At 56.8% G+C, this 22519-nt stretch overlaps 1 protein-coding gene across 4 annotated transcripts in view; it reads left to right on the top strand.

Moving 5' to 3' along the window:
• Positions 1 to 5187: 5187 nt before the first annotated feature.
• The window catches only part of TUBGCP6 (tubulin gamma complex associated protein 6), a 22341-nt gene continuing 5009 nt past the window's right edge, over positions 5188 to 22519 (top strand). For 3 of the 4 annotated variants that reach the window (XM_042993603.1, XM_042993605.1, XM_042993606.1), the window contains exons 1-14: positions 6638 to 7519; positions 8786 to 8949; positions 12927 to 13137; positions 16237 to 16410; positions 17415 to 17536; positions 18320 to 18377; positions 18494 to 18603; positions 18742 to 18833; positions 18931 to 19070; positions 19951 to 20100; positions 20752 to 20833; positions 20923 to 21011; positions 21100 to 21215; positions 22145 to 22283. In XM_042993603.1, coding sequence (XP_042849537.1) covers positions 6779 to 7519; positions 8786 to 8949; positions 12927 to 13137; positions 16237 to 16410; positions 17415 to 17536; positions 18320 to 18377; positions 18494 to 18603; positions 18742 to 18833; positions 18931 to 19070; positions 19951 to 20100; positions 20752 to 20833; positions 20923 to 21011; positions 21100 to 21215; positions 22145 to 22283 — 2388 coding nt within the window. In that variant the 5' untranslated portion in view covers positions 6638 to 6778. Of the gene's footprint in view, positions 5240 to 6637; positions 7520 to 8785; positions 8950 to 12926; positions 13138 to 16236; positions 16411 to 17414; positions 17537 to 18319; positions 18378 to 18493; positions 18604 to 18741; positions 18834 to 18930; positions 19071 to 19950; positions 20101 to 20751; positions 20834 to 20922; positions 21012 to 21099; positions 21216 to 22144; positions 22284 to 22519 lie in introns of those variants that run through there. The other variant, XM_042993604.1, reaches the window with a different exon arrangement.

Genomic DNA, 22519 nt, shown 5'->3' with positions numbered 1-22519 from the left:
CCTATTTCTTCACTGGATTATTTGTTGTTTGGGTGTTGAGTTTGATAAGTTCTTTACAGATTTTGGATACTAACCCTTAAGCTGATATGTCATTTGCACACATCTTCTCCCATTCCAGCGGTTGCCTTTTAGTTTTGCTGATTGTTTCCTTCTCTGTGCAGAAGCTTTTTATCTTGATGAGGTTCATTTTTGCTTTTGTTTCCCTTGCCTGTGGAGACATGTTGAGTAAGAAGTTGCTGTGGGTGAGGTCCAAGAGGTTGTTGCCTGCTTTCTCCTCTAGGATTTTGATGGCTTCCTGTCTCACACTTAGGTCTTTCAACCATTTTGAGTTTATTTTTGTGTATGGTGTAAGAAAGTGGTCCAGGTTCATTCTTCTGCATGTCGCTGTCCAGTTTTCCCAGCACCATTTGCTGAAAAGACTGTCTTTATTCCGTTGGATATTCTTTCCTGCTTTGTCAAAGACGAGCTGGCCCTATGTTTGTGGTACCAGTTCTGGGTTCCCTATTCTGTTCCGTTGATCTAATGTCTGTTTTTGTGCCAGTACCATACTGTCTTGATGATTACAGTTTTGTAACACAGCTTGAAGTCCAGAATTGTGATGCCTCCAGCTTTGGTTTTCTTTTTCAAGATTGCTTTGGCTATTCGGGGTCTTTTGTGGTTCCATACATATTTTAGAATTGTTTGTTCTAGCTCTGTGAGGAATGCGGGTGTCATTTTGATAGGCATTACAATATTTATTTTTGAGAGACAGAGACAGAGCGTGAGTGGGGAGGGGCAGAGAGAGAAGGAGACACAGAATCCTAGGCAGGCTCCAGGCTCCGAGCTGTCAGCACAGAGCCCGACGCAGGGCTTGAACTCATGAACCGTGAGATCATGACCTGAGCCTAAGTCAGACGCTGAGCCGATTGGGCCACCCAGGCACCCCAGCATGGTTACTTTTATCAGAAGCAATGAGGCCTGTACAGTGTTGAAGTAGATCTCCTTAACTGTAAGTCAGAGGAGGCAGGAGCCAAGTGCATTCACTGTACGTCCTGGATATCTCAAAGGGTGGGACTCCAGGAGTTCCAGAGGGGTGGATCTGAGGCTTAGAAGGACCAACAGCAATGCTGTCAGCCAAGGTATTTGGAAGGTCTACAGATGTGCCAGTTGAGGCCTAATGGCGCTGTACTGCGTGTGACTAATGCCGGGATTGTGGATGCAACGTGCAACGAAAACGTAAGGCCTGCTGAGCAGCATGGATGTCCTAAAGCCTCCGTACAAGGAGACCCCAGTGACTACGAAGTTCAAGAGGGGTTCCCCGGGGTCGGGATAATATTTGCTAACAGAACTTTAGCCACAGAAGCAGCACTGGCTTGTCTAGAAGAGAAAGGTTTGGCCCAGTGAGAAAACCTATAAACCACGGCTGAACCGTTTATATCCAGGAGACAGGGAAGCTGTATGAGATCCATTTGTGTGAACAGGTTTTCCTGGATGATACTTTGGACAGGTGGAACGAGCGAGGCAGGAACTTTGTGTGGCCTTGTGATTTCTCCCCCAATCCACCCATATTGGTTCACAAACACTATCTTGTTTTTTTAAGTTATGATCTTTTTAAAGTTTTATTTATTTAAGTAATCTCCACACCCAACATGGGGCTAAGACTGGACCACAGGATCGAGTCGGATGCTCTCCCTACGGAGCCAACCAGGTACCCCTGAACACTATCATTTTGTCAGTAGGCCAGTAGTTTAATGCATGTACTGTGGTGAGCAGTGGGAATTCTAGAATTTCTGGTAGGGCCAGATTGTTATTGGTCCAAACCAGAGTTCTCCCTTTTTACCAGACTGGCAATCATTAGATTTCCAATATCATTTTTCCTTTTCTAGGGCCAATTGTTCAGGCATCTCTGGTCAGTATTCCAAAATTACCATTTGGGAGAACATCACTTGGGACCATGACAGAGATTTGGCTACTGGTTTTGTTTTGGTTTCATTTCTTTCTTTTATTTATTTTTTTTTTAATGTTTATTTTTGAGAGAGAGGGAGAAAGAGAGAGAAAGAGAGACGAAGTGTGAGTGGGGTAGGGTCAGAGAGAGGGAGACACAGAATCTGAAGCAGGCTCCAGGCTGTGACCTGTCAGCACAGAGCCCAGTGCTGGGCTCGAGCCCATGAATCGCAAGATCGTGACCTGAGCTAAAATTGGATGCTTAACTGACAGAGCCACCCAGGGGCCCCGTGTTTTTTGTTTTTTGTTTTTTATTTTTTTGAAGATTTTATTTTTAAGCAATCTTACACCCAATGTGGGGCTCGAACTCACAAACCCTGACGCCAAGAGTCGCGCGCTGCTGTGACTTGAGCATTTTTTTAATGATGACTTTTTTTTTAAGTTTATTTATTTTGAGAGAGACAGTGAGAGTGGGGGAGGGGTAGAAAGGGGAGAGAGAGAGACAGAGAGAGAGAGAGAGAGAGAGAGAGAGAGAGAGAGAGAGAGAGAATCCCAGGCAGGCCCCACGCTGCCAGCACAGAGCCCGCTGCGAGGCTCGAACCCACGAATTGTGAGACCATGACCTGAGCTGAAACCAAGAGTTGTACACTTAACTGACTGAGCCACCCAGGCGCCCCTTTCCTGGTTGGCTATTTTGTTTACTATTGTCAAATTCTAGAATTATTTCCTCCTTTTTAAAGGAGTTCTGTCATATTTTTCTGAGAAGTCTCAGCCCAGGAAATGAATGGGGCAGGTACCAAGAACAGGGTACGCATCTCCAGAAATCTCCAGAAGAGCCTAGACAAAGGAACAGGTTCAGAGACAGGAAGCTGTTGAGGGTTACTAGAAACTCTCCCCATCTGAAGGGTCTAGTGCTCGCAGCAGATACCGTCCTGACCCGGACAGGGGTTCCTCCGAATGGATTACAAGGGAGGACTGTGACGGCTCCTTGGAGCCCCACTGCTGGGGACTGGGACATTGGAAAGCCGGCTGAGGGCCCTGAAAGCACTGATGTCTGTAACAGTCGTTTAACCAGCATCCCAGCGCTCTGCAAGAACACAGAAATTAGGCTTTGGTTTTTGCTCAGGGGCCTTCATTTCCCAGAGCTGAAAATCTAGAATTTTAGTGGTTTTGCTTTTAGGTGACTCATCTAGGATACGGGTGAGCTAGTCTGCCAAAACAGCTAAATCTGGCATGGATGTAGTTTCCCGTTCCAGCCTGGTCCTTTGTTTTTTTTTTTTAAGATTTTATTTTTAGGTAATCTCTACACCAACATGGGGCTCGAGCTCACAACCCCGAGATCAAGAGTCACTCGCTCCACTAACTGAGCCAGCCAGGCGCCCCTAGCCCGGTCCTTTTGACTACCGGAGGAAGACCTGGTTCACCCTGTTAGTAAACAAAGTTAAATGTTTCCAGGTGGATTCAACATCTAAAGGAAGACCAGGGGCACCTGGGTGTCTCAGTCAGTTAAATGTCTGACTTTGGCTCAGGCCATGATCTGGTTCACGAGTTCGAGCCCCGTGTTGGGCTCTGTGCTGACAGCTCAGAGCCTGAAGCCAGCTTCGGGTTCTGTGTCTCCCTCTCTCTGCCTCTCTCCCACTCACACTCTATCTCTCAAAAATGAATAAGCATTAAAAAAAATTTTTTAAAGGAAGACCAGAATTTTGTTTGAAAACAGTTTGCAGTTAATTCTAGTAACCGTGAACAAGTCACCAGGCTTTTGTGTGCAAGCCCGAATTTTGCTCCCATCAACAGCCTTGGGAAAGGCTCCTATCGTTGTTCTGTAGATATTTCCAGTGAGTGTTCTAGCATCTTGCCCAACATAAGGGGTTCGTTTCTCTAAATCCCTTTCAGCATGTACCCGTGGGCCTGGCCCTCACCAAAAACCCGTATGGACTTAACTGATGCAAACCGGAGAAACCAGGTTGGTGAGCTTGAGTCACTTACGTTAAATTCTTCAACAAGCCTGTGGGGTCCTCAGTCACTTTAGGAAACTCTGACAATGCTTACGAGCCAGCCTTATTCCAGGCAGTGTCAAAAACTTGGGGTCTGTCTGGATCCTCAGAAGACTTAACTCCAAAGGTGCAGGTTTTGATAGTTTTAGGAAAGGAAGGAGTTGGGGAAGCTTGGAGGAAAGGGAAGCTTGCTGAGATAATCAGAATAGGGAAACCGAGTGTGCAGGAGGTGGGATAAGGCGGCTGCCTCTTGTCCTGAAACAGAAGACAGGGCAGTGGAAAAAGAGGCTCGGAAGCTTTTTTGTCTGCTTGCCTCAGTCTAGAAATTGTATTTTGCAGGCAGGCAATTTTAGATTCCTGGCAACATTTTGAAGCTTCAAAATTCCAGTCAAAGTAGGCATCCCATTCAGTTTTTTGTTGTTTTTTATTTAATTTTTGAAGTAATCTCTATGCCCAACATGGGACTCGAACCCACGACTCTCGAGATCAAGGATTGCATGCCGTACTGACTGATCCAGCCAGGCCCCTGCCCCCGCTCCCCTGCCCTTTTAATCAGTTTTGACAATTAAAAAAAAAAATTTTTTTTTTTTTTTTTTAACGTTTAGCTATCTTTGAGAAGAGAGAGAGCATGAGCAGGGGAGGAGAGAGAAAGAGGGAGACACAGAATCCAAAACAGGCTCCAGGTTCCGAGCTGTCAGCACAGAGCCCCACGTGGGGCTCGAACTCACGGAGTGTGAGGTCATGACCCGAGCCGAAGTCTGACGCCCAACTGACTGAGCCACCTAGGCGCCTCAGTTTTGACAATTTTAGAGCCATGGCTGTCCGGTTTTGAAAAAAGTAAGTTAGGGGAGATCGAAAGTTCCTCACAATGGCCCCTGACGTTCTAAATTACTTTTGGTTCCATGGGTCTGTTTGGTTAGAACCACAGGAGAAGTCACCGTAGTTTTTAAACATACAACTGGCTGGGGTCCCAGAAAGGGGGGACGTCCTCAAAGGAGTGTGATGTCTGGGCTCCCATTTCTTGGAGGTTTTCAGAGCAAACATGATGAGGGAGAAGGCAAGCTGACACCCCACAACCCTCCCCCAGGTGGGGTACATGTGACGTTCCTCAGGCACTCCCGCTGCCCAAGGACAAAGGAGAGGACAGAAAACAAATGGTCACACTGAGAGTCTCCAGAAGTTTACAAATGTCTTAGTAAATTACAAGAAAAAGGCAATCTCATCAATAGTCTCATCTGCAGAAAACTGTGGACTCAGTTTCCTGGAGCTCCAACGCTACCCTCCCCTCCATGTGATGTGGGAACAAAGGCAAGAAGGAAACGGTAAATAACATTAAATTTATTACCTGCCGCCCGTTGACAAATGCAGAGTATAACATTTCTCCAGGAACCCCATACTGTCCTAATGTTAATACCTTACTAGAAGAAAACAACCGTAGCCCGACAATAGGGAGGTCTCCAGTATCTTAGGAGTTCTCTTTGGCATATCAAAGTCCTTCTGGAAAACTCTCTGTTGCCTTTACCTCGCGCAAGTCCATAGTATATAACCAGTCCAGCCCAGCTCCTCCTGCCCAGGGGTCCTGTCCTCGTGCTTTAGTAAAGCCACCTTTTTGCACCAAAGAAGTCTGGGGAATTCCTTCCTAGCCGTGGGCCCCATACCCCCATCAAACAGCTTCCCGAACCTTCTAGTTCTGAGGAGGCTGACCCACGGCCATCACACAGACGCCGAGGGTAACCTGGCACTCACACACCGAGCGCCGAGCAAACTCGCCCTCCAGCTCCAGGGTGGGCGACAAAGCCGGGCGCTCTGGCAGCTGCGAACCGGACAGGTTCTCGCCCGTCCGCTCGCCGGCTCCGAGCTAGTTGCCGGGTTTCCCGTCGGGACTCCAGGTCACCGAGCAACGTTAACCTTAAAAATGAAAGTTATTTTGCCAGCAAAAATGGGTTTCTTCGGGAAGAGTGGAGAGTGCAGTCCGGACCAAGCGGGCTACGGCAGACCCCAGGCGAGCCCACAGAGGAACGGGGCTTCGCGGGGGGCGGGGGCTGGGAAGCTGGCCGGGTCTGAGCCAAAGCGCACTGGAGAGAAGCGGGGCGCAGAGGCGTCTCGTCGGCCGGGCCGCAGGGCGGGGGGGTGTCCACCCAGACGCAAACCTCGCGGCGGGCCAGAGTCCCTCCCACGCGGAGCCCCCAGCGGGGTTCGGGGGACACTCCCGTCCCAGCCTCCCCTCCGGCAGGGCCGAGCCCTCCCCCTGGCTCATTTTCACCTTCCCAACCTGACTCCGCCTCCTTTATCTAGCCCGCGGTGGGCCTCAGTTTCCCCACCTGGGCCGCCGGGCTCCCGGCCGGAAGTGCCCTGCCCGCCGCGACCTCCGGGTCTGCCCCGCCCCTCCCGGTGACGCAATTCCGGCGCGCCGGCTCCAGCGCGCCTGCGGGGTCGCGGGGCAGTGACGCCGCGCGGGGGGCGGCGGTGGCGGGAGCTGGAACCGCGGTCGGTTAGCGGGGTGAGCCCCGTGCGGGGACGCTGCCCGCCGCCAGCCCCACGCCCGCTCCGCCCCTCTGGGACGCCGGCAGGGCGTGCGAAGCCGGCCGCGTGCCCTGTGCCCGGCCCAGGCGCAGGCTCTTGGGCTTTGTCACGCTTCCGTGACCCCCCAAAGGTTGAAGGCTGCTGGACGGGAGCGCTGCCGAGCTGCGGGCGGCGGGGGGGGGGGGCGGCGGGCCCGCGGAGCGCAGGAGCCTGGGAGTGCAAGTTGTGAGCCTCTGGGTGTGGGTTTAGGGGGCCGCCTGGCGTTCAGCCCCGTCTGAGCCTCTCCCGCGGCTGGGAGGCTTTCCCGCCCCAGGGCCTGGAGCTGCGACCCCGGGGCCATGGCCAGCGTCCCCCAGCTGTTCGACGACCTGTGCGAGGCCCTCCTGCCCGCGGCGAAGGCCCGTCTGGGCCAGCGCGGCGTGAGCCGCAAGAGGGCCAAGCAGGGCCTCAAGAGGGTGGCCTACAACGCTCTTTTCACAAATCTGTTTCAAGAGGAGACTCACAAGTTGCAGGCCGACCTCTCGAAACTCCCGGTGAAGAACAAGGTCCTCCTGCTGTCCTTCGACCTGAGAGCAGGCGGTCTGGGCCCCGAGGCTGACCGTTTGGAGGAGCTGGTGGAGGAGCTCCAAGCAGCCCCCGGCTGTCCGCTGACGGAGGTGGCGTCTGTTTTGGACCTCCTGGTCCGGCTGGCGGGCAGCGGGCCCCCTCAGGTTCTGCGGCGCAAGCGGGACTACTTCTTTAACAACAAGCATGTTGGGAGAAACGTGCCCTACAGCGGCTACGACTGCTACGACCTGAGTGTGTTTGAGATGGACGTTCAGTCTTTGATCTCCAGAGAGGAGTACTTATGTCAGGACATGGTCCGGAAAGCGCTTCAGGTGATGGAGGCGGCACCAGGCACTGGCCTGCCCACCGTTGGGCTCTTCTCATACGGTGACCCTTGCAGCGACAGGTTTGAGAGAGACACCCGGGTCTCGCTTTTCGGTGCCCTCGTGCACAGCCGCACATACGACATGGATGTCCGGCTGGACCTGCCCCCGATGCCTGACAGCGCAGACCTCTCTGGACTAGCCATTAAGGTAGAGTGTTTGCTGTCCTGCCTCCAGCTCCCAGGGCATTTGGAAATGCCTCTTTTGACCTTCCCTGGGTCATGGTAAAGGTAGGAGAGTTCTCCCGTCCCGGTCACTTGGTGGCTGAGCCGTGGTGAGGCGGGGCTGCTGGAGTGGGCTTCCGCTTCGCGGGCAAGGACACCTCTGCCCACCTGCGGACCCGAGCAGCAGGCTGTGAGTCCTCTGTTAAGAGGTGAGGCGGGAGGTCGCTTCCTCTGTTCTCCAGAGTTGCTAGTTACACTTAGGTTAATTACAAGAAAGTAACCAGGTCAGTCCCTCCTTGTGCCAGCCACATGGAGCACTCGGTAGCCACGTGGAACAAAATACTGGTTTGTACTACACGTGCAGTATTTTTCACCTACAATGTGGGATGTTTCCTACGTTATTAAGTAAATCATTGTTGGCCTTTATGTTTTGTGGTTTTCTGTTGCTGGTGGATGTGCTGTCATTACTGTTATTCCCCTGATACAAGAAATTCTCACTATCATGAACATCTTGGCGTGCATACGTTTTCTTGTGTCCACTGTGATTTTTTTTCCCTGGGTTCCCCAAAATGGAATTTCCAGATCAGAAGCATTTCATGAAAAATTCTATCGTAAGTTACGTTGACACTTATATGTCTTATTAAATTGGAAATTGATACTGTTTTTTAAATGTTTACTTATTTTGGGGGCACCTGGGTGGCTCAGTCAGTTAAGCGTCCGACTTCAGCTCAGGTCATGATCTCCTGGTTCGTGGGTTCGAGCCCCGTGTTGGGCTCTGTGCTGACAGCTCGGAGCCTGGAGCCTGCTTCGGATTCTGTCTCCCTCTCTCTTTGCCCCTCCCCTGCTCATGCTCTGTCTCTCTCCAACGTTTATTTATTTTTGAGAGAGCGCGTATAGGGGAGGAACAGAGGATCCAAAGTGGGCTCCACGCTGTCAGCACCGAGCCTGACGCAGGGCTCAAACTCCAGAACCATGAGACCATGACCTGAGCTAAAGTCAGATTCTTAACCGAATGAGCCACCCAGGCATCCCTGGAAATTGATAATCTGTTTAATTCCTTAAATGGTTCAGTGGTAGTGAAAATGTTGTGTAGTACCTACGTGCTTGGGAGAAATAGAGGAGATATTCCGCTAGGTGCTTCTTGTAATTAGTAACTGGAAGTGTATGGAAAAGTCCTGGAATTCTGATCACACTTGGCTGAAATTAGACCCAAAGGCATACGTGGTGTTTCCTTCTTCCCTGTGGCCTCCAGGTTCCTCAGAGTGTGGATCAGTCGGAGGATGAAGGGTTCCAGTCAGCATCTAACTTGACTCCTGACTCCCAGTCTGAACCAGGCATGACCCCGGACATCGACCTGTGGGATGCTGTGCTCACCTACGAGGCCAGCAAGCGGAGGTGCTGGGAACAAGTCGGATGGTACGTGTGCTTTTAACCGGGAAATGCACCCCCCCCCCCCCCCCCCCCCCCACGTGTGAGCATGGCTTTGTAGCCTGGCTCCGATGGGATCAGGAGCCTGGCAGTTTCAGTCAGGCTACTTTATGGAATTGCCCGAGTCACGGGAGGTGAGAAAGATGCCGAGGGGAAGCACCTGCCGGCCCCACAGAGGTTGCCCTGTGCCAGTGACTTCTCCAATTCAGACAGTCCGTTGGCAGCTGAGTTACGTCCTTACCGTGAGGGCTCCCGGCCAGAGGTGTCAAGGGCAGCCTGGCGGGCTATGTGGTCAGGGTCAGGGAGAGGTGCTCCCTAGGCACAGGGTGCCGGTGAGGGGGCGTTCTTCGTGTGCACGGGTCTTCACATCTGGGGCTGACGGTGCTGCTGTCTGGCTGATAAGTTCCGGTCACACAGTGCTGCCTTGACTGGGGCCAGCATCTCCGTCCCTGGGTTCGACTGGTCCAGAGGCCTCTGCACTCAGGACCTCTCCCGCGTCCTCCCAGGATGGGGACAGAGGACACACATTTCCCAGTAGTTACTCCTGGAACCTTCTCTTCCCATGTCATCTGCTGGCAGTTCTGTAGTCTGCCAGTTTGGGGAGCAGTGAGGGGAAGAGTCAGGGCTAGCAGGGCATCGAGTGCCTTCTGATGCGGCCCTGGGCTCTGGCGGGGTCTCCCGAGCATGGCCGCAGGCTTGCGGATGGGCACTTAGGTGCTGGTTGTGCTCAGGCGTGGCTCCTGCTGGGCAGCCATCTGTCCCTCCGCAGGCAATTCCTCCAGGGATGGCCAGCTCCCTGCTTCCCTCAGCGCCACTGGGGTTAGTGGTCGTGTGGTCTTTCCTGTCCTGTAACCTCCTGTTAGGGCTTCAGGCCTGTCTTGTGCGCGCACAGCGAGTCTAAATGTGGCTGCTAACCCTTCACGTGTGTCAAGACTGGGCCGAGAAGCTAGCACTTTCTTTTGTAAACATTTGCTTGGTGGTATCTCATTTATCCTACTTTCCTAGGTCACCGTTTAGGAGATCACTCTGTCCACGCCCCTGTTCTGAATGCACTTAATCTCCTTGGTGTCCCCCAAAGGCCGCTGACCACAGTGGTCTTCCCTGTGAGGATGACTGGCCGAGCCCCCAGGACAAGAGTCTGTCCTCTCAGCGCACCATGGGTGGCTTCTCCAGGGAGACCTTCAGGCCACGCTTCGGCTAGTTGTGGGCCCCACATTCACCTGTTCTGGTGGGAACCTGACCCCCCGACCGCTGATCCCCTGACCCCCTGACCTTCTGACCCTGGAGGTCTTCTGCTCAAACTCATTTGGTAAATCTCTGGTGCTTGTTTCAGTTTGGTTCCTGGGCACCAGCTAGTTTCCTACCCTGAGTTCAGACTAGTGGGCACTAGGGAAGGTGCTATCCCTCCAGAGACAGAGCCGCCAGTCCCCCGACAGCCCTAGGACCGTGACCTCTGTCCCCCCACAGCCTTAGGACCGTGGCCTCTGTCCCCTCCACAGCCCTAGGACCGTGACGTCTGTCCCCCCACAGCCCTAGGACCGTAACGTCTGTCCCCCCACAACCCTAGGACTGTGACCTCTGTCCCCCCACAGCCCTAGGACTGTGACAGCTGTACCCCCACAGCCCTAGCCGTGGCCCCTATCCCCTCCACAGCCCTAGGACCGTGACCTCTGTCCCCCCACAGCCTTAGGACTGTGACCTCTGTCCCCCCACAGCCTTAGGACTGTGACCTCTGTCCCCCCACAGCCTTAGGATGGTGCTCTCTGTCCCCTCCAAAGCCCTAGGACCGTGACCTCTGTCCCCCCACAGCCTTAGGACCGTGACCTCTGTCCCCCCACAGCCCTAGGACCGTGGCCCCGTCCCCTCCACAGCCCTAGGACCGTGACCTCTGTCCCCCGACAGCCCTAGGGCCGTGACCCGTCCACTGAGACCCCGGAGGACCTCTCCTCTGTGCCTCACCCTGCCACCAGCTCCGGCACCGGGCCGCCTTCCCTGCTGCCGGGCTTCTCTGCCGTTCCTCTGTGGCCGCCACCCGTTCTGGGCGCAACGGTTTCTTTATGTTAAGGGCTGAGTTCCCTGTGGGGATAGGTTTTCCTTCACGCGCTTTTCTCCCTCGGCTCTGAATCCCCAAAGGGGGCGCATGTGGCCACGGTGGTGCTGGGGTCGGCCCTGGAAGGGCGGGGGCAGAAGCAGCCGGGGGTGTGGGAGACGTGCACACACCTGCCCCGAGGGACTCCCTGGAGCAGCGTTTGGAAGGACTTCGAAACTTGAGAGGTTTTTCCTTTCCTCGGGCTTTTCTTTCCCCTGGGAGGTGAGGGCTGATGTCCTTGGTCTGGCCACACCCCACCTGCCCATCTGGACGCCTCGGGACTGGCCTCTCTGCTTCCTCCTGCCCCTCCCTCTCGCCTCCACGCAGCTCGTGCTACTGCCGGCACCTCGTTGCTCTGTCTGCCACGCCGGGTGGCTGCCCCTGGGGTGGAGCGAGGGCCAGCCCTCCCGTGGAGTCCTCCCGGCCCCCGGCCCCACTCACGCTTTCCCCTTTTCTCGCCGCTCCCAGGGCCCCTTGTTCCCTCCCTGGCCCTGGGTTCCGAGTCGGTGCTTCCTTGTTTCCTTTGCAGCACCGGCCCCTGAGGGCTTGTCCACCTGGCTGCTCCCCGATACTTGCTGAACGAGGGCAGAATCCGTTTATGGTGCGTTGTCGATTAAAACGCATTTGTACTTTAACAGCTTCTAAGATGTGTTGTTCCTGACCTTGTATATCCCTCCTGACGGGATCAAAACGTGCTGGTGGTCAGACACGTGGCTGATGTGGGAATGTCCCGTAGCTTGGAGCTCTTCCCCCACAGGAAATGATTTTTGTCTTTGAAGAATAAATGATCCTCTTTCTGATATGTTTTTGATATGCTAGACCTAAAATTACTTTTTTTTTTTTTTTGCAGAGGAGGAGGAAAGAGCTGGTTAGGTATTAAAAAAGAGAAGAGTTTTAAAAGGGTCTGTATTCCCTGAGCTCCCTTTATTAAGAAATGCCTCTTTCGGTGGATCTTAAAAACCAGGCTTTCATGCTTTTCAGTAAGGGTTGAGAGTTCTCAAAGGAATATTTAAAAAGCAATACTGGGGTTTTTTTGGCTGCTTCTGAACGATATGGCTGTGCTGTGTAGACACCGTCTGTGAGTTCCCGGCGAAGGACCCTGTGGAGGCAGAGCTGCTGGTGCCCAGAGGCGCCCTCTGCGAGGCCCAACGTACCTGTTATGTCCTGAAAGTTTGTGAGACTTGCTCTGAGGAACGGAATAAAGGAAACCTCGATGACACGTTCCGGGGGCCGGCAGGGGGCTCTCGCTGTCTCCAGCTGCTCTGGGCTCTGCACCCTCCCAGGAGGAAGCCTGTGGGAAGCCTGGCCGCACCTCCTGCCGGGGAGATGCTGCCCGGAGTCCCTGACCCGGAGTGGTGGGGACCACGAGCTCCCCCTGCCGGCCTCCTGGCGCGTTCAGCAAGCTCTCTTTCACTCCTTTCCCCGGGGGGGCAAAGTGTACATGACGTGAAATTTGCCATCTTAAGCATTTTAAGGATACAGTTTTGTACCTGGATCAGGCAACTTAGCGGGGTGTCTTCAGGGTTCCTCCATGTGTAGTGTCTGTCACAGTGTCCTTTCCAAGTCCGGATGGTCCCCATTTTATGGACAGGCCATGTTTTGTTAATCCGTTCATCTGTCCGTGGACACTTGGGGTGTGAATAATGCTGCCGTGAACATTGTGCTTATTCTTAACATGCAGATACCTTGTGACTGTCACCCTGAGGGCCTCCGGGTGCCCCTTGGGCACCGGGCGGGTGGGGGCGTTTGCTGCTGCTTGGGTTTCACACCCGGTCTTACTGTTGGGAGTCCCCCTCTCTCCTGCCTTCTGTTCGTGCAGCTAAGGTGCGCGTGTCGCCTCGCCTGCTCAGTGCCCCCTCCTCCGTCTCCCCCACAGCCCCCCCGGCCACAAGGAGGAGCCCTACCTCACCGAGGCGGGAAGGGACACCTTCGACAGGTTCTGCAGGCTCCGCCAAGGGGAGCTACAGGTGCTGGGCGGGGGCCTCCTGCAGGCCCCGCAGCCCGTCCTGGTGAAGGAGTGCGAACTGGTGAAAGACGCACTGAATGTCCTGATCGGGGTCGTGTCTACCACATTCTCCCTCTGCCAGGTAAGGGCGCGCCGGCACGCCGCGACCGCACCAACATGGTGTCGACGGCCTGCCGTCCGCCTGGCACTCTACGGGGTAGAAGGGGGCCCCTGCAGGAAGCAGGCGGCCTCATGTGCGAACCTTTGGGTGCTGGGGGTGGCTGGAAGCCGGCTCCGTGGCCTGCCCGGAGATCATGGAGACCGTCTTCTCTTTTCAGTCCTAAACAGTGTTTCTTTATTAACATCCTTGTAAAACTGAACAAAAGTGAGACGTTTATTGCTAGTGGTGAAACAGTAGAAGTGTGCCCCCCATTTCCCTGCCTAGCCTTAAGAAGTGTCAAGGGGCCCTCTGAGCCTTCCCTGGGCTCAGATAGGTGCAGACTCAGCCTCCAGGAGCACCTGCCCGGCAGGAGGGGGCCATGCCGTTCGGAGACCTTGTCGTTGGCTTTACCCAGGGCTCTTGGCAGCTCCTTGCTGGTGGGCGGGGCCTAGGGCATCCTTTTTGCCTCTTGCCGAGCACTTGTAGAGTAAACAAATGTATTTACAAACATCAAGCCTTTTGTACACGTTATTCTGCAGACTTACGGTATCCAGCCTTTCTGTATCTTTTTTTTTTTTTCTTAAGTGTGTATTTATTTACTTACAGCAGGAGAGCAGGGGTGGGACAGAGAGAGAGGGAGAGAGAATCCCAAGCAGGCTCCATGCTGGCAGCACAGAGCCTGACACAGGGCTCAAACTCACTGCGAGGTCATGACCTGAGCCGAAATCAAGAGTCAGACGTTTAACCGACTGAGCCACCCAGACACCCCAGATGTTTCATTGCTAGTATATAGAAGTAACTGGTTTTGTAGACTGCCACTTTGCTGAATACGTTCATTAGTTCTGATGTGTTTTGCGTGTCAGGGTTGGAGTTCTTTAGGGTTCCCCGTATATGAGATCCCATCATTGGGGTGCCTGGGTGGCTCAGTTGGCTAAGTGTCTGACTTCAGCTCAGGTCATGATCTCACAGTTTGTGGGTTCAAGCCCCGCGACGGGCTCTGTGCCGACGGCTCAGACCCTGGAGCCCGCTTCGGGTTCTGTGTCTCCCTCTCTGTCTGGCCTGCCCCCACTTGCACTCTGTCTCTCTCTCTCTCAAAAAGAAACAAACATTAAAAAAGAATTTTTTTTTTTTTAATTAAAAGAGTTTTTTTTAAAGGTCCTATTCTCTGCAAATAGATAACTTCTTCCTTTCCAGCTTGGATACCTTTTATTTCTTTCTCTTGCCTCATTGCTCTGGCTGGGACTTCCAGTGCTATTTTAAACAGAAGTGGCGAAAGCAGGCATCCTTGCCACTTGCCTTGTCCTGGGGGAAAAAACTTGCCATCGTTGAGTGTGCTGTCAGCTGTGGGGGTTTCTGTACGTGGGCTTTACTGTGTTGAGGAAGTTCCCTATATTTCCTAATTTACTGAGTGTGTTCATCATGAGAGTGTGTTGGATTTTGTCAAACACTTTTTTTATATCAATTGAGATAATCGTATTTTTTTTTTTCTTTTAATGCAGCCTATTGCATTGATTGTTTTTTTTGTTTTTTTTTTTTCACTTCACTTCTTTAACGAGTATTTGTTGTTACTTAAGCCATGATTCAGGATCCCAGGGTGGGAGTCACCACGTACACAGGTGCCCCTTCACCACCCTGGGAGGTAGATGGAGGAGAGGTGGGTGGTGCCAGTTCCAATCTTCCCAGGAAACATGCCTTCTGCCCGGTGATCGTCCTGGGCTGACACCCGGGACAGGGACAGAGAGACTTGTCACCATCTGACCACAGACATCACTTCCGCCAGCAGTCATGAAATCCAGATAGTTCTGCCCACGGTTCCTGGTCTGGTTCTGGTTGGGGAAAGCAGCTGTCAAAAAGGGCAGTCAGGGGAATGGGGGGGCACCTGGGTGGCTCAGTCGGTTAAGTGCCTGACTCCTGGTTTCAGCTCAGGTCATGATCTCACGGTTCTTGGGTGTGATCCCTGTATCGGGCTCTGTGCTGACAGCACGGAGCCTGCTTGAGATTCTGTCTCCCTCCATTCCCCCGCCCCCGATAAATAAACTTAAAAAGGTAGGGGCAGACTGGTAGTTCTTGATCTTGGGTCTTGATGTTTTCTGCCACGGGGCTGACTTCTAAAGATAGCTCTGAAGCAGCTCACAGCTCAGTGTGACCCTCAGCAAAGACCTAATTGATGGATTTTTATAGGTTGAACCACGTATTAATATGGTGCTGGATTTGATTTGTTAGTATTTTATCCAAGATGTTGGCATTTCTGCTCACAAGGGATGTTGGCCTGTAGTTTCCCTCCTTGTACTGTCTTTATCTTTCTTTGGAAGCAGGGTAGTACTGGCTGCTTAGAATTAGGAAGCATTCCCCTCTCTTCAGTTTTTGGAAGAGTTTGAGAATAGTGTCAGTTCTTTGTTTGGTAGAATCATCTGGTCCTGGGCTTTTCTGTAGTTGGGAGGGTGGTTTGTTGTCATTGATTTCTTTAAACTGTGATAAGATACACAAAACATTTACCACCTTAACCTGCTGGGAGGTCCTGGGTTGGTGGGAATGATGCCTTCACTCGGGTGTGGGCCGCCGGCTGGCTTGTTGCCCTTCCGCTGCCCGCCAGGTGCCAGTGCTGAGGGGGGCTGGCCTCTGTGGCTCTCACTGTCATTGCAGGGCGCAGCTCAGCAGCAACCATCCATCATTTCCTTGGGACACGTCCCTCGGAGTCAGTCATTAGATTGAACGGCAAGCACTGTTTTAAAGCTTCTGCCCCCGAGGACATTGTTGTGTGGGCCTCTCGGGGAGTGTGGGAGGTCACTCGTGTCCCCACACCCTTGTCCACGGTTGGCTTGACCTCCTGGACACGTCGTCTTTCTCAGTGTGGTCGGTGAGGAAGGATGCTGTTGTGTTTCTGCGTGTGTTCAGTACTCGGGGTGGGACAGAGGGCTGTGCTTTCTGACCGTCTGCTCTTGGCTTTCGGCTCTTACTTTTGGTGTGTTGGTTTGGGGCACCCGGTCCGGGGACGCCGGGCAGCGCTGTGGCTGGGTGCGTGGGTGCAAGGGGACGTGGTGCCCGACCTCAGTAGCCTCTCCTCTGCTCTGCGCTGTCCAGCCAGCTCAGACCTTCATGGTGAGGCGGGGTGTCCACGTGTCGGGAGCGTCCCCCGAGAGCATCAGCAGCCTGCTGTCAGAGGTGGCTGAGTGTGGGACACACTACGCACGCCTGAGCCAGTTCTCCCTGCAGCCTCTACTGGACTCTTCATGCAGCAAGGGCCTCGTGCTCCAGGTACAGGCCTGAGTCTCATGGCTGTCAGACCGTCCTGACAGCTATGACAAATTCTGGGAGAGAGCCTCACAGATTCTGCCCCGGGAGCACTGAGACCAAACCTCGTGCCTCCCTTGGTAATGCCTGAAACCCGGTAGTGACTCTTGAGGAACGGGGTCCCCAGTGATTATGTTTCAGCTCATCTGTCACTTAACTGTGGGCCATGGGCTAGAGGTATGGCCAGCATTTGGGGGGCCTGAGCTGTTTGGGGTGGGTACATGCTGCCTGGTCCCCGCCGGTCCTCAAGGAGTCGCCCAATGACTGACACAAGGTCCTCCCTTGAGGCGAAGTTCTAGGAGCCGGGGCCGACCGGGCCGCCTCCAGGCTGGGCAGAGCTCCCCCCTGCCCGGGGACAGCAGGCATCCAGACGGAGCAGGGGAGCAGGGCGTCTGGGGAGAACTGAGTGAAGAGCAACGGGGAGGCTGAGCCAAGGAGGCAGAGCGCTGGGGCCCACGGGGGCCGGGCCGCACGGGTTCCTTCACGTGGGGCCCTGCAGCAGTGTTACTGGGTGATGCGATGAGGCTCGGGTTTTAGACGGCGCAGGCTGGGCCCGTGGCAGTAAGAAGGAAACTGACGAAGACAGGAGGGACTGCGTGGGGGCTGTGGGACGTGACGGGTGGGTGGACTGACTCTTGTTCCAGAGCGTTCCATGCAGACCTCCTGTGAAGACGGCTGCTGAGCTAGGGCCAGGGCCCAGGGCCCAGGACGCGTGTGCTGCCACCACCCTAGTGGTTTGAGCAGCCAGAAACCCTCTCGAGGTGGCACCTGCGTCCCCGTGGGGTTTCCTGGCGCGGCTGGGGTGTCTGGGCATGACCCATAGGTGCCTGTTCCTTGGAACGTGGAGCTGCAGGCTTGGGGGATGGAAGGCGAGCCTTTCCCGGCCCCAGTGCGTCCTTTCACGTTCTGAGCTTGGCGGCCACGTCCAGGGGCCTGGCCACCCTCCTCCCAGCCTCCTTGCCCAACAGGCCTTCACCAGCGGCCTGAGGAGGTACCTACAGTATTACCGGGCTTGCGTTCTCTCCACTCCACCCACCCTGAGCCTCCTCACCATCGGCTTTCTCTTCAAGAAACTGGGCCGGCAGCTCAGGTGAGCCTCAGCACGGCGGCTGAGCGTGGGGGCAGGTGGGGGACTGGCTTTGCGAACAGCCCTCCCGGTCCGTGTCTGGACGGCCCTCGCCCAGGTGCATGCACTGGGTACTGTGTCACCGGGTGCCACGTGCTGTGTATCTGTTGGTGGCTCGCCACGGCAGGCCCTGTCTAGGGCCGGGGGCTCCTGCCTGAAGGGCACACGGGGTTCCTGCAGACCTGGCTCCTGGCACTCGGGGGCCAGCTGGCAAGCACCAGGCAGAGTGTCAGTGGCAGGTGCCGTCTGGAGAAGGGAACATAAGGGCCTAGGGGTGCTGAGGGGGAGGTTCGGTGGGAGAGGAAGCCTTCCAGGAAGCAGGGTTGGAGGCGGGGTGCAGTGAGGGAGGCAGGAGTCTGGGGGCACCTGGAGGGTGTCCTGTGGAGCACAGACTGCTGCAGGGCAGACAGGGTGAGGGAGCCGGGAGGGGTCCCGCCAGTCATCCAGGCTAGAGGGGTGGCCGCCGGGGCGAGGCAGTGGGGGTGCTGCAAGTGTAGGGGAGGGGTCGTGGAGCCCGGGCAGCTCTGAGTCCCCCCCGGGCCTGGCGAGGAGGTGGAGATGCACGGGGTGTCCAGGGAGGGGCCAGGCAGGAACCCTGAACGTGGGTCCTCGAAGTACAGGTGCTCTTCCAGCTGGAGCACGGAGGCCGGCGGAAGTGGGCCTGGGACACGTTTGCTGAGGTGTCACGGGCCTAGGGGCCTTGTGTGTCTCTTGCCTGGCCTCACTCGGGCCCGTCCGTGTGTCCAGGTACCTGGCCGAGCTCTGTGGTGTGGGCGGCGGGGGACCGAGGGCCGAGTTCCCGACCGTGAGTTGTGCGCTCTTAACTGAGCGGTGGCCCTGTGGGATCCGGGACTGGGGAGGCGGCCGAAGGCAGGCCCCTTGGTGGGGCGTGCGCTGAGCCCCCTCCCCTGCTGTCTCCAGGGGGTGAGGCTGCTGTCCTACCTGTACCAGGAGGCCCTGGACAACTGCAGTAACGAACACTACCCGGTGCTGCTGTCCCTGCTGCAGACCAGCTGTGAGCCCTACACGAGGTGCGGCCCCGCTCTGTTCACGCGCCTGTGTGACCGCGGCCTCTCGTCGGGCAGCTGCTGGGTGCGGGGCGGGCGGTGTGAGGAGGGGACCGCAGCTCGCCGGGCAGACCGCCGCCTCACCGCCCCCCACCCCGGCAGGTTCATTCACGACTGGGTCTACAGCGGGCTCTTCCGCGATACTTACGGCGAGTTCATGATCCAGGTGAACCACGAGTACCTGGGCTTCAGAGGTAGGCGGCTGCGGGTTGCTGGGCTGGGCCTCTGCCGTCAGGTGGCTCAGGGCCGGTGCCTGACAGCGGCCAGCCGTGTGTCCTGTCCCACATCCAGATAAGTTTTACTGGACCCACGGCTACGTGCTCATTTCCAAAGAGGTGGAGGACTGTGTCCCCGTGTTCCTGAAGCACATCGCACACGACGTGTATGTCTGCGGGAAGACCATCAACCTGCTGAAGCTCTGCTGCCCCCGGGTGAGCCCCCCCACCCCCTCTTGTGCTCTTGCTCCCCGTCCCCTGAGACCTGGCCGTCTGTCCTTAGTTTGTGGTGACCGCTCCCTCAGTTTCCCCCGAGTGTCACCAGCAGCTCTGTTCAAAGGCAGGAGGGAAAGACGAGGCATTCAGAGGCTCAGGGGCAGGGGGCTCCTCCCTCTCTGTGCACGGGGGTGGGGGGGTGCCGCCCCGGTGGGCAAGGGTTCCCTCTGTCCCTCTGCACAGGGAGCTGCCCCAGGCGGGCCAGGGCTGGGCCACATCCGCAGGGAGTCGTGTCCTGGCTGGGAGGGTGGGGAGGAAGGGGTTGCCAGGGTTGCCTCCTCCAAAGGGGAGGCCCGGACAGCAGCTTCCCCGTCGTCCGTGGGGCTGAGGCCCTGCGCCGGGGCTGCTGCTGCTGTCTGAGCAGGGAGGCAAGCGGGCTGCCTGTATGGGGCTGGGGAGGGGCCAGGCTCAGCCTGTGGCTAACGGGGCCCCTCCTGCGCTGGGCCAAGAGAAAATGGAGCTGCCCGGACGTGGGGAGGGCCGGGCCTCGGGGGCGGCCAGCAGTGGCGTCTGGGCCGACCGCGGTGTGTGAGAGCCGTGTCCACGGCCCACGCTCCTCCCAGTGACGGAGGCTGAGGGGATTGCAGTCTTCACAGCTTCCAGAGGGTTGTTCCTGGGAGGCAGGATGGCCTGTGCCGCAGGGCAGCCTTGGCCCGGGCGGAGACCCCCCACAGCCCGTCTGTGATGGCCCTGGAGCTGTGCCCCTTGGTCGAAAGAGGTGTTTCTGAGAAAGCGAGCCGTCCCCACGAGTCACCGGAAACAGGAGCCGGCTGTGGGTCTGTGTGTCGCTGGGCTCACCTCAGGTTCTCCCTCTTGGTAGCACTACCTCTGCTGGTCCGACGTCCCTGTCCCTCGGATCTCGGTGATTTTCTCCCCGGAGGAGCTGAAGGAGGTGGAGAGGGACTGTGCCATCTACGTGGGGCGCATGGAGAGGGTGGCGCGCCACAGCTCCATCAGCAAGGAGGAGAAGGTGCCGGCCTTTCCTTGCCCCTCCTTCCCTCTAAGGGCCTTGGGCTGATGGGGAGGGGCGTGGGACATGGTGAGGCTGGCCCTCGTGTTCTCTGTCCGGGTAGGGTACCTGGGTGGGGGGTGCACGGGGCAGGGGCTCTGTCCTGTCTTCGCTGGGACTGGCTGAGCAGTGACTGCAGGACAGCAGGACCCGAGGCTCCTGTACTCGGTGGCCTCTGTGAGCTCCTCCCCTGCTTGGAAGGGGCTGGTGTACTGACCCGAACTTTTGAGTATTTTGTGTACCCGGGGAGGGGTCTGATGGAGAGCCCTTTGTGGCCTGGCGTCTGGTGGCCACAGGGAGATATGGGAGGGTGGTGGGGTGGGCAGACCTGAGAGAGCAAGTAGAGGTGGAGGGGGTAGAGCTGGAGGAGGGGAGGGGGCTGGGCCTCCTTCCCTGTCGGGGAGCCCTCCAGGGTGGGCACACACAGGCCTGGGGTCTCGGCCCCGGATTGCTCTGAGGGTGCGTAGACTACCTCGCCTTGTTGCTGTGCAGGATGGGGCGCCTTCACAGCTGGAGGGGCCGGCCTGGGTGTGCGCAGCCCCCACCCCCAGGCCGGCCTGGAGGGAGGAGGTAGGGAGTTAGGATGTGGTGTTTACAGATGGCTCTTTTCAGGAATTACGAATGGAAATCGCCAAACAAGAATTGATCGTCCAGGCCCGGGAGGCAGCATCCAGGGTCCTGCGAGCGCTCAGTGGTGCGTGGGGTTCGGGGCCTCCCCCTGCGGTTCTGTCATCCCCCCCCCCTCCCCGCTGCAGTTAACACCGCCTCTCCCATCTCCACTAGACCGGCAGACGTCTGAACGCATGGCCTTGGATGCCCGGAAGCGAGAGCAGTTCCAGCGGCTGAAGGAGCAGTTTGTGAGGGACCAGGAGGTAGGCCGGGGGGGGGGGGGCCAGCGTGGGTGTGGGCCCACAGAGTCTGGCTGTGACCAGCAAGACCGCGTGTGGGTCCTGTGTGCAGAGGCGCCGGGCGGCCAGGCAGGAGGACCCGGACGGCGACTTCGGCTATGCCCGAGAGCTCCGTGACAGGGAGAGGAGGCTGAGGGCCCTGGAGGAGCAGCTGGAGAGGAAGGCGAGGTAGGTGGCCGCCACGGGCTGATCCTCCTGGGGTGGTCTTGTGATGGTCTTCTCTTTCCTTTGAAGATCTCCCAGGTAGGGAGAGTAGGAGTCTGAACGCAGAATGTCCCCCTGAACTGACTGCTTATCTTGCTTTGGTGCCATTAACTTGTCCTGCCCTCCCCTGTGTCCCTGGTGTCTCCCGGCGGCACCTCTGTGGGGCACTGTCACTTGCTGCTTGTCGTCTGTCTCGGGTCCTGACCTGGGATACTGGTGATGGAGCATGCGTCTGTGTGTGCGCCTGGATCCTGGTGTGTGGGTGGGTGGGTGGGTGGGTGGATGTTGTTGTCCTGTTTGTAGCAGAAAGGCTGTGCCCCTGGTCTGGGGCCGCCAGGTGGGAATGAGCCAGCCCAGGTCTGAACCCGGGTGCTTGTGGTGAGAGGGCCCAGATCACCAGGAGCGACGTGGGAGCTTTGGGCTTTGCTGCTGTGTACCTCTCGATTTGTCCCGAGTTCTCTGCATTTGGCACCGGCAGATCGGGAAGGCACCTTTTGTGCAGCTCGGGAAGAGAGGCCTGGCAGCCCAGGCCCCCTGCCTGTCCTTTCGCTTCGGGCCTCGTAGGGCTCATTTCCACCCCCCGGGCCCCCTGCCGGCCTTTTGCTTCCGGCTGCGGCTGCATAGGGCTCATTCTGGCATTTGTTCAGCAGTCATCTGCTGAGCCCTGGCGGGGGCCTGCCCACCCGGGCTCCCAGTCTTCTGGGCAGAAAGACCTGCCCGGCGAGGCCCCCACGGGGGCCGTGGGGGTGCCGGAGGGAGCAGCTGCTGGCCCGGGAGGGTGCCAGCAGTGCAGACTGCCCGCCAAGGGCCTCTGCCGTGAGCCATCCTAGCCTCCCGGGCACCAGCTGGACAGCACCGGGTGACTGTGGCAACATCTCTGGGCGTGGCTTCAGGCAGGCGCTGGTGGACCATTACAGCAAGTTGTCTGCAGAAGCGGCTCGTCGAGAGCAGAAGGCGCTGTGGAAGATCCAGAGGCACAGACTGGCAGGCGCGCGGCTGCGTTTCCTCGCAGAAGATGAGAAGCGCACTCGGGTATCCCTGTGGTTTCCGATGGAGCCCCTCCCCCGGGCTTTGGGGGACTCGGAGCCCCCGAGGTGGCACACAGGCCTGTGTTCTGGGGGAGGGGCGGTAACTCGCATCCTTTGCTCAGAGGTGCCAAGAGTGGAACGTGAGCGTCCTGCCCTCAGACGACACAGACGGGGCCGTGGCTCCCTTAGGCCCAGGCTGCGAGAGAGTGCGGCACGAGCCTCTTCTCGTCTCCGCGCCAC

This window comes from Panthera tigris, chromosome B4, assembly GCF_018350195.1.
Source record: "Panthera tigris isolate Pti1 chromosome B4, P.tigris_Pti1_mat1.1, whole genome shotgun sequence".
NCBI lineage: Eukaryota > Metazoa > Chordata > Mammalia > Carnivora > Felidae > Panthera > Panthera tigris.
The sequence above is the reverse complement of the archived record's forward strand: the minus strand, read 5'-3'. Positions and strand labels throughout refer to the sequence as shown.